This window comes from Myotis daubentonii, chromosome 1 (genome assembly GCF_963259705.1).
Source record: "Myotis daubentonii chromosome 1, mMyoDau2.1, whole genome shotgun sequence".
In the NCBI taxonomy this organism is placed as follows: Eukaryota; Metazoa; Chordata; class Mammalia; order Chiroptera; family Vespertilionidae; genus Myotis; species Myotis daubentonii.
The window spans coordinates 225,931,982-225,943,522 of NC_081840.1; the positions used below are offsets into that span (position 1 = coordinate 225,931,982).

The 11,541-nt window shown below is 43.3% G+C and overlaps 1 protein-coding gene across 1 annotated transcript; it reads left to right on the forward strand.

Moving 5' to 3' along the window:
* Window positions 1-335: 335 nt before the first annotated feature.
* Window positions 336-1,578, forward strand: LOC132227587 (diacylglycerol O-acyltransferase 2-like). Its single transcript, XM_059682874.1, has one exon. It carries the CDS (start codon window positions 419-421, stop codon window positions 1,427-1,429), a length of 1,011 nt encoding a protein of 336 aa, XP_059538857.1. The 5' UTR covers window positions 336-418; the 3' UTR covers window positions 1,430-1,578.
* Window positions 1,579-11,541: the final 9,963 nt, after the last annotated feature.

Consider the following 11,541-nt stretch of genomic DNA (forward strand, 5'->3'; position numbering starts at 1 on the left):
CAACCCTTCTTGGCGCTATGTGTTTTAACCAAGGTCACCTCTCCGAGAAAGGTTTTTTCCCCAGGTAGGGATTTTTCCCTGGAGTTAGGGAGGGAATAAAACCCCTTAACTAAGTACCAGGCAGGTAATTAATCACTTTAACTACGAACAATCATGCTTAAGCTACATAATCTTTACTCCCTGGAATGGAGATAAGAAACGCCCTAACCTTTGGAATAGAAATTGATGGGATTAAAATCAGCTGGTATAAATACAGATGTAACAAGGCAATCAAACACAGAACCTGGCTGGAGAACCTGACTGGAGAGCCTGGCTAGGCTGCTGATCAACTGAACACTGTCTCTGTGTCATTTCTTCTTCGCCGACTCCGTCCACAGCTTTGGGAACCCCTGCACCTGCTGGGGTTGGACCCCAACATATGGCACCTGAACAGGATTCCCCTAGGTCCAAAGTGGAAAAGCAGCTACAGGTCATCGCGGTGCTACAATATGTCCTGACCTTCCTCGTGCTGGGAGTAGCCTGCAGCATCATCCTCATGTACACGTTATGCACCGACTGCTGGCTCATCGCCGTGCTCTACTTCACCTGGCTGGTGTTTGACTGGAACACGCCCAAGAAAGGTGCCAGGAGGTCACAGTGGGTCCGAAATTGGGCTGTGTGGCGCTACTTTCGGGACTACTTTCCCATCCGGCTGGTGAAGACTCACAACCTGCTGACCACCAGGAACTACATCATTGGGTACCACCCCCATGGCATCATGGCTTTGGGTGCCCTCTGCAACTTCAGCACAGAGGCCACGGAAGTGAGCAAGAAGTTCCCCGGCATAAGGCCCTTCCTGGCCACGCTGGCCGGCAACTTTCGGATGCCAGGGCTGAGGGAGTACCTGATGTCCGGGGGCATCTGCCCGGTGAGCCGGGACACCATAGACTACTTGCTTTCAAAGAAGGGTAGTGGCAATGCCATCATCATCGCACTGGGGGGCGCAGCCGAGTCCCTGAGCTCCGTGCCGGGCAAGAATGTGGTCACCCTGCGCAACCGCAAGGGCTTTGTGAAACTGGCCCTGCGACATGGAGCCGACCTTGTTCCCACCTACTCCTTCGGAGAGAATGAGGTCTACAGGCAAGTGATCTTTAAGGAGGGCTCCTGGGGCCGTTGGGTCCAGAGCAAGTTCCAGAAGCACATTGGCTTCGCCCCGTGCATCTTCCATGGCCGAGGCCTCTTCTCCTCTGACACCTGGGGGCTGCTGCCTTACTCCAAGCCCATCACCACTGTCGTGGGTGAGCCCATCACCCTTCCCAAGCTGGAGCACCCGACCCAGCAGGACGTCGACCTGTACCACGCCATGTACATGGAGGCCCTGGTGAAGCTCTTCGACAAGCACAAGACCAGCCTGGGCCTCCCAGAGACCGAGGTCCTGGAGGTGAACTGAGCCAGCCCTCAGCCAGGCGCCGGGAGGACCCCGCTGGGCTGCCAGCCGTTTCCCGCCAAGTTCTCGAGTGCTTTTTGTTCTGTACATTTGGAAGTGTCATGGGTGTCTGTGGGTGATTTAAAATAAATTTTAAAAACTTTGTTAAAAAAAAAAAAAAGTACATTTATCCAACTCATTTTCTCAAAGGCGAGGTCTTGGGAGAGGAAAGGTTCTAGCATCAGCTATATGCTGGGCCCAGAATGTGTGCACCTGAACAAACCTATTCCCTATTCCTCTCTTGTTATGTATCCAGCGCTAAGAAGAGACTCCATGTCAGGCCCAAACAAGCACAGCAGTCTGTTGTACATTTTCCAAGGTCTAAATGATTTAGTCTTAAGTCCTACATTGTTGTGGACACCAACTATGCAGTGTAAATTCACTCCTTAGCAAATAAACGTCTTCTTTCCTCAAAGGCACATTGAGATAAAGACACACCCAATTTCCATTCATACACAGAATAGTCAGCACTGCAGCAGGCAGCTGATTTATGGCTAGTTGAATGCTTCTCTTTTTCCTCCACCTTTTGCTACCTCTTTTTCAACACACAGGGAGCACTCACCTGCCTATGGATAGCACCTGGACACACCCAACCACAGAGGCCAGACCCAGGCCCCAGCAGGCCTTGCACGTTCTTCTCCTTCTCCAAGGTAGAAGTAGCTCTTAAGATCCATGTCTCAAATGTATGTTTTATGTGGGCAAGTAGAGGGAGCAGGCTCTTGAGTTCATTTGAAGACCAGCATATCAGACTGATCAAAGGGAAGGAGAGATGCTTACTCTTCTAACAGGCAGCCTCTTCACTCCTACAGTCACCCCCTTTCCTCATGGGCAGAAGCTGGCTGTCCACCTGCTGAGGAAAGTCGATGTCAGAGAATGCTGCTTCAGACCTTGGTAGAGTTGTCTCCCAAATAGCTGGTGCTCTTTGCTGTATTCACACACTGCAAGGACCATTATTTTTTAACATATTTTAATTGACCATGAATAGATTCACTTTTGAAGCTTAGCCTGGTCCTAGGCAATAATACCTATGTAATCACAGCATAATGTTCCAAGTCTATATTTTAATACTCATTAAAATAAATGCATGATTATTGAAATAACAAAAGGTCATTGTCTCTCTATCACCTATGATCATCTGGCTCACTGGGAGGTGATGCAGACCACACTTTGGGAATTGCCTTCTGAGGCTACAATTTTGTGATTATCATAGAAAAGGTTTGAATCTGTGAGAAGAAAGGGAGAGGTGGTACAAGCTCAATGAGGAAAACACAGCGTAGCAAGAGAGATGCAATTAAAAAATGCAAGAGCACAGCAGGAAGCAGAGGTTCAAAGGTTTTTAAATGGAGAGAAAAGAGCTAAGCTGGTCCCTGCAGAGGCAAATGTGTCCATTCTGGGCTTGTTTTTTCAGAGACAGTGAGTAAATTTCTGTTTGTATTTGAAAAGGAATACTGGTTTTCCCCTCACTTGAAAAAAAAATAATAAAAGGATTTTACATGTCTCTCCTATTTTAAGTGGATAAAGAGGGCGTTCTTCTTTCATTTCTATCAACATGTTTTCATTTGTAGTTTGAGGGTTTCCATTGAAATAATTGACCGTGTTTTTACGGACATACCAGAATGGGTATGAGCATAGGCTTTAAGGCAGCCTGAATCAACTCATAAAGAAAACTCTATGGATACTACCAATCGGCAAAGTTCCAAACTCAATATTTTGTGTGTGGGAGAACCAGAATCTTAACTGAAGTTTTCAAAATATGCATCGTATACCATTTAAGTCATGAATGCATTTTCTCAATGTATTGCATCAGAACCGTCCTCTCCCCAGATGAACATCTAGGTCATGGGTCTGAATATGGTTCCCACCGGAAAGGGATCATTAGCTCTAGGGGAAAATGATAGACATTGGCAACAGTTGTTCTCAGTCATTCAATGCTGCTTTTGAGTGCCTTTTCCCCTTTTGAAATACTGTCTCTGACCCCATGATTCATGTTCCACCTTCTCAGGTTGTTAGAAAATTTCTCCATCACTTTGACAAGGATATTCACAGGAAAGATTCTGATATCACTTACCCCTAAAGTCAGTTTGGCAATGCTCCTCCTCCAAGGCATGATGGAGTGAGCAGACCAGAGTATGGCATGTTGAGAAGGGTGTTGTCTTTGGAGAGAAGACAGCTGAGTTCAAATCCCAGGTCATCTACTGTGAGCTGATCATCTTAGGGAAAGCTAATTTTCCTCCTCACAGACCCAGCTTACCTGGCAATGCCATGGTAGTCATTGAAATACTTTTATACTTATTATAAGTAGTTGCTCCCCCAAGCTTCCTTGGGGCATCTCTCAGGGCCCCAGCCATCCCCTTTCCGGGGGAACTCCAGGACTGTGGCCAGCATGCTTCTAAATGGTCTATGCCCTTGCTCTTCTGGCTGTTAAACATTTCTAATATCCTTCTTGCTCTTAAGCCTCTATGTCCTCATCTGCACAAAGAGATAATAATGCCAACCTCAGGGGCTACTATGGTGATTAAAAGGAAAAACTAAACATTTAGTAAATGATCAACAACTGTTAATTGCCTTCGTTTTCATGTCAAAGGAATTCAGGCTTAAATCAGAGAGAACTTTCTTCTTCATCATTTTGAAGAAGTGTTTCTAAGCCCAGGACTCAAAAGACATACACACTGTAGGGTCCTTGTCACAACTATTTTGGGACCCAAATATCAGAAGGGTCTGCTAATGTCACAGTCCTTGATGTTAGGCAAACATGGTGATATCCTTGAAAATACAGAAGTCCATGTTCCCAAAGTCTCAGCCCTCCCTTGTGTTTCCCTCCCCACCTCCAAACTCCCTTTCACGGGCTGTCAGATCGATTCTGCAGCCGATCTGAGTAAGTTGATTAGGGCCTGAGGGAGCAGCCCCGGCTGTGCGGTCAACTAATGAGGAGGGAAGCCAGGCTGCTGAGTCCTGGAAAAGCCAATGCCGCATTCCTCTTCAAAATATGTGCTGAAAAAAGATGATTTCTGCTCAGTTTTGCAGTTTTTTAATGTCCCTCCCATCATTTGTGCCCAAAAGTATAAATGCAAGTCTATGCCTGACACAGATTTTTTTAATCAGCCTATTTTAATTGCATGAATGTTCTTTGTCTTGGAGCAAAAATATATAATGAAGAGTTCATTGAAAGAGGATGTCGCCTTGATTGGCATGATGGAGCCTTTTTGTTCAAATGCGCTGTGCAAAGACCAGAAGCCGGCCTGGGCTTCTCAACTCAAATCACCTCTGAAAATTAAAGAGCTCTCACCTTAATCTGTATCTTGTTTTATTTTTGCTACTAAAGCATAAGCAGAGGCAAAAATCTACTTATATTGCTCCTCTTAAATATTCCTCCCAAACTCGAAGGTGAGTTTTTGTGTTTTATGTGTGTACATATCAAGAAGAAGACTCGGTGGGTGGCATGAAGGAGACTTCCTCTCTTGAGAGGGGATCGGGATACTAGACATGTACTTTGAGCCCTCTTGCATATCCACAGCTGCCACTGAATTATAAGAGGGTTTAACTTGTTTTAAGGAAATGTGGTTTACCTTTTACTTATTAAAAAATATTGTTTAGCCCTAGCTGGTTTGGTTCAATGGATAAACTGTTGGCCTGCGGACTAAAGGGTCCCGGGTTCAATTCCAGTCAAGGGCACACGCCTGGGTTACGGGCTCAATCCCCAGTGGGGGACGTGCAGGAGGCAGCTAATCAATGATTCTCTCTCATCATTGATGTTTCTATCTCTCTCTCCCTCTCCTTTCCTCTCTGAAATCAATAAAAATATATTTAAATATATATATCTATATATCTATATCTTTATTTATTTATTTATTTATTTATTTATTTATTTATTTATTTTTAAACTCTATGGTATGTTTCATTGTATCCCCCCAAAAAGCTATGTTCAAGTCCTAATCCCCAACACTTGTGATTGTGATTTTATTTGCAAATATGATCGAGTTAAGATGAGGTCCTACAGAGTAAGGTGAGCCATTATCCATTACAGGTGTCCTCATGGGAGATACAGAGACACAGAGACCTGATACCCAGGGAAGATGGCCAGGTGAAGACAGGCACACATCAGTTATGCTGCCACAAGGGATGCCAAGGATCGATGGCAATCACCAGAATTCAGAAGAGACAAGAAAGCATTCTTCCCTATAGCCTTCAGACACTCGCAGGAGCCCTGTTGACACCTTAGAGTCCTACTCCCGGCCTCCAGAACTGTGAGAGAATGTATCTGTTGTTTTAGGTCAAGTTTTGTGGTGATTTGTTGAAATAGCCCTAGGAAATAATACAGAACCCAATTTCCAGGATTCAACAAGAAAAAAAAAAAGGTTTATCATATAACAGACTCCACAGAAGAACAGGCCTTGAACCTGGTCTTTACGTGAGACCTCCACCCATAACTATCAGTTTTTTCAGATTTTCTCTCTTTTTTTTTTTTTAAGCATATACAGGCACACTTTATTTTATTGCACTTCACTTCATTGTGCTTCACAGATGTTGTGTTTTTGTCTAAATCAAAAGCAAGTCATTCCACCAGCAAAAGGATTACAACTCACTATTGCCCAGATTTTTTTTCTTATACTTGCTAGTTTCTACCCAGAGAACTCTCCAATCTCCCATCGAGGACTATCAGCTTGCCTGCTCACATTCTCAGCATTTGGAAAAGGAGGCTGAGAACTTCGCCATTCACTATGCAGACTCTCGCACAGTTCCAGCCCTCTTATACATTTTATTGTATGCTTCTCTCTTTTCCTATCTTCTGTCTCAGGTCCCAGAGTTCAGAGTCTATCTGGGTTAACCTCTGCTGAGAGTAAACCTCCAGTTTTCTACCAGGTGAGCAGGAGAGGTGCCTCCTTGGGGAAAAGCTCTAGGCTTCTCCTCCTTCCTTGCTCTCAGCACCAGGCATTCCCTGCCTTCAGTGCTACCTGATGCCTTGCAACCCTGAGCCTTCCCAGGATTCTGTAACATGGATCTATTTCCTTATCTTTACCCTGTAGCACTTAAGGTTCAGCTTTCTCAACCACAATCCAGTTACTAACTGAAAATCTGCTTCTCATCTTTTAAAAATGTATTGATATCTCCCATCTGGTTTAGTCTCCTATCTCATTCTCTTGGACTCTCTGGTTGGTATGCTTTTGTTTTTATCCCTTTACTGTGACTTGAATGAGATGTGGGGGGGAAATGATGTAAATTCAATTTGTCACATTAAGTTGAAACTTCCATAAACATCACTTTTCATTGTTTCATAGTATTTATTAGTCGACACGTGATGTTTACACAACCATTATCTAGTTGTTGGACAATTAAGTTGTTGCCCATTTTTTTTTCACCACCGCTAAAAACAACACAGTAGTGAATTTGTTTGTGCATGAAGTCGTTTCTACCTTTGAGATTATTATGCTTAAGATAGATTTCTGGAGATACAATTAATGGTACATTTCAAAGGTCTTTTAAAACTCCTTTGCAAAATAGTTTTATCAGTGAACTGACCCACGAGCAGAGCATGAGGGCGTCTCCCTAGCATGAGCCTCGAAAATTGTTCTTCTTGTGTTAAATCAAGGCCACATGGGAAGAGGGAGGTGTTCTTTGTATCTTGAAAGCAAGACTTCTCTCCAGAGAAGGAATCAAAGTGGAATCCTGAAGGGGAACAGCAGGAAGAATCATGAGAGCAGCCTGGATGCCTTATGGGAATGCTATGAAATCAACAACATGTAGAAATCAAATGCTGTTCTGTTAAGAAGCCTGAGCAGTGAGCTAGCTTTATTTTATTTCTTTATTTTTTAATCAAGGATAAAGGGCTAGTTCATGAGATGCCTTTTAGGAATGTAAATGCACTGTTTAAAGATCTACTACTGAGTTTGGAAGGAGTGTCCAGGGGAGCCTAAAATAACTGAACCCTAAGAGCCAGGGGAGCTGGGCATCTCAGCAAGATGATGGGCTTGGAAGTCAGAGAGCTATAGGTGTGTGACAATATGTTTCAACTATGCCTCCAGGGCCTCGGTTTTCACATCTGTACATTGGGAATACCAATGCCTCTGTACAGCATTGTGATGAGACAGGGAAGGAGTGGGTCAAGGCTTTGTGTGTGGGATGTCACTTGTGAAACTGAAAGATTGCCTAGCAACCCTTTCTTCCTTTTCCTCCTCAAGGACGCTTAGATTTGCAAAGAAAAATGCCTCATTTGTTGTTCTACTACATCAGAGTTTGGAAAATTAATAGTTTATCCCATGATTTGTTTGATTTTTTAAAAATCCCTGACTATAATAAGCTAATATCTTAAAGGATTTGTGTTTTCCTCCCCTTTTCCTGCTAAGAAAGACACCCTAACACTTTACTTGTAAACTAAAGATTTACTCCCAATCTTAGACATTCTTCAGTTGCTTATCACCTGTCAGTGAGTTTATTAACAGGCTACCCAGTCTGTTTGTGTGTGGGTTTTTTGTTTCAACTTGATATGTGTCGTAAGTAAAGTAAACCTGGAGTTTTCTCTCAGTCGCTCAGAAAACCCCGAGGTTGGTGTGCCAAGAGTATTCTTAAAAGCTAGAACTTAGGCGATTTAAATCAGATGTGGCTTTAAAACCTTCTATTAAATTTCAACTGGGTTATTTTGAAGGGAAACTGTAAGTCTACTGTAGCAGAGAAGGCAGTATTTTATCAGAAAGCTTCTGTTAGACACCCAGATCACTCAAGCACAGCTAGAAAAACCTGAAATATGTACGGCAGATTAGATACGAACACGGCCATGGAGATAGCAGGGCACTCCCAGGACTAGCAACATGCTACAGGCACCCAGGGGTTAGCAGAGTTGGATGTGAAGAAGTTGTTGATAAAGGCAGGTTATATTAGCAATAAAAGACACTAATAACTCATGGCATGTGATAGGATAGATAGGTTTGCTGGAAAATTTATACAACCAATCCTGAGCTGAGTTATCTATAATATTTAACTCCATTCCCGGCTATGGTCTACTTAAGAGTGAATAAATATTTTTATAAATTTAAGGTAAAATATATAGGTACATTTCATTTATATACTAATTTATATGATGCTATAGCTTGTATAGTGTCTCCCTACCCATAGTTGTGTACATAATAGAAAATTCAAGATGATTTGTCTCCTTCAAGCAATGAATAGAGTAAGTGCTCCCTCCTTACTGCTTTCCCAAAGCCCTCCATCCTGTTGGTGGACAAAACTTCCTGGATATATGTATACAGGCACAAGATGAGAGAGATAACATCAGAGAGAGGGAGGGATGGAGGAAAGGATGAAGGGAAAGAGGGAGAGAGAGAGAGAGAGAGAGAGAGAGAGAGAGAGAGAGAGAGAGAGAAGAAGAAGAAGAAGAAGAAGAAGAAGAAGAAGAAGAAGAAGAAGAAGAAGAAGAAGAAGAAGAAGAAGAAGAAGAAGGAGGAGGAGGAGGTGGAGGTGGAGGAGGAGGAGGAGGTGGAGGAGGAGGAGGAGGAGGAGGAGGAGGAGGATGAAGGAGGAGGAGGAGGAAGAAGAGGAAGAAGGGGAGGAAGAGGGAGAAGGGGAGGAAGAGGGAGAGAAGAAGGAGAAGAAAGATAAAGAAGAGAAGAAAGAAGGGAGGAATAGAGGAAGGAATGGGAAGAAAGAAAAAGGAAGGAAAAGTAAAGGAGGAAAGAAGGAAGGAAGGAAGGAAGGAAGGAAGGAAGGAAGGAAGGAAGGAAGGAAGGAAGGAAGGAAGGAAGGAAGGGAGGGAGGAAGGGAGGGAGGAAGGGAGGAAGGAAAGAACATATCTGCTGATATGTCCCAAAATCACAAAATCTTGAAAAAATTGGAAACTTAATTTTATGATCTATAAAAATCCCAAAGCTTTCTGTCAGCATTTCAAAGGACTTGGGGAACAATGCCATCTGTGTGGCCTCTCTGCCTCAGAGATCTTGCTTCTGTTCAAACAGCAGCCTGCAGCATCTTAATCCAGAGGCGAAATTCAAACTCTTCCTCAACTGCAACAGCAAAGACAACAAAAACAGCTCATGCAAACTATCTGTGCGTGCTTGTGGGTAGTAAGACACTCTATTGATTATTTGGAGGGGAGCCAGAGGGAGATGGAGAATGGGCTTACATCAAGGAAAAACAAACGATTTTAAATTTAAAGAATGACTCCATAAAAACACCACAGCAACAAAGAAAGCCAATGGGCATGCTGCCTATACCATCTCTGGCTTCTCTAGTTTTCATGTCTTTTTGTCCTGCCTTTATCTTCAGACTCAGGGCATCATTTCTTCTTCACATTCACAGACCATCATTTTCTTCTTATAACCTATAGAGACCTCCTGACCCCAAATGTCCACTCTAATCTCAGTGTCACACATAAACATGCCAGCTGCAATAAGCTGTCAGGTTGAATTCCAATCACACATCTCTTGAAGAATGTTAGAGATGATCAGGTTCCCAGTCTATTTCTATGCCTCTTAAAGTTGTTTCCTTCTTTTTTAGTTTCTCCATGACTCCCATACCCCACCCACCTAGATCTGTATCTAAAATCTCCAATGCCAACTCTCTGTTCAAATACTTTCAAAGTCCAAAGCCCCACCGCCCTTTTCTTTTTCTTATTTCCCTCCCCTCCTTCAGACTTGTCTTCAGACTTATCTTTCTTTCTAGCCATGTTTCCATCTCTACAACATAGAATCCCAGAAACTCAGGAGGCAGCAAGAGGGGAAAAATAGGATGGTTGCCCATTCCCCACTTGGGTTTCTACTTGTACCCCCTTCATCTCCTAATCTCAAAGATGTGCCTCTCCTGTTAGACCTGCATCAATCCTCTATGCCAGGGGTGGGGAACCATTTATAACATCACTCACGTCACACAATTCCCTTAATATAAATTTGTGTTGCTATGAAAAAAGCTCCTACATCTATATTCAATGTTGAGTCCCACCTGCAGTTACCTTGGGAGACTAGATCAAATGATTTTGTAGTCCTTATACAGCCTGCAGGCTGGGCGTTCCCCACCCATGCTCAACGCTCTTCACAAAATCCATTAAACTAAGATTCAAATCATTAGCAAAATAAAATGTGTCTTTTTATTTTCTGAATTTAAAGAAAACAGGTCTTTTAGGAATACAGTGTCCTATCTTACAGTGCAGAACATAAAGTAGGGTGGTGAAGGAAGAAAGTAAGTTGCTCATTGATATGCTTTTCTACTGATAACGCTCTTCACTTATAGGAGGAGGAGGACCTCCCACGTGTGCTCTGAACCCTTGGGCCAGGGCTTCCTAACAACTGAAAATTGATCAGTTGGGTATGTCCTGGCTTCAAGGGCAGCCCACAAATTACAGGTATGTTATAGAAGCTTAGCAATGGGATGGTAAAGTCTTCCTAGAGTGGTAAGGGATGAGAGAGCCAAAGGCACCACTGAGCTGGTTCTTAAAGGATGAAATTACCAGGAGAAAACTTGGACCAGGTGACTACATGGAAAGGTACTTTCCTTGGAGGAGCTGTACGGGGACAAGAGATCCCACAGTGTGGCTCATTGGCCTCCGTGAGTCCAAGTGGTTGGCCTTCGTGAATTTAGTACTTCCCTGGACATCTGTGTGTTCCAAGAGGGTTCTTCTGGAAATGCTGCTGAGGAGTCTGACTGCTTTCTCTGGTCCCTCATGGTTCTCACTACCTCATTTTAGCAAAACCATGCTCATTTGGAGAACTGTGTCAGTGGAAGGTGGTTCACAAAGTTTGCTTTGGTAAATCAGATTAGAATTGGTAGTGTTTACTTTAGGTCCGTAAAGGGAGAAAACATGCCTCCTGTCCTACTTCCACTCCTGATCTGGCTCTGAAGGAGGAGAAACCTTGTTTGAAACCTTACACTCCCACCTCTAGCCCTGTGGCCTGAGGCAAGTCATCACCTCTCTAGGCCTCAGTTTCTTTAACTGTAAAATGAGAACAATAACACCTAATTCACAGAATAGGTTGAAAATTCAGTAAGATAACAAATGCAAATGGCCTTACACAGTTCTGGCACAAAGTAGATGGGAAAAAAAAAAAAAGGCAAGCATGACCATGATGCTCTGGCTTTTTAAAAAATGAGATAAC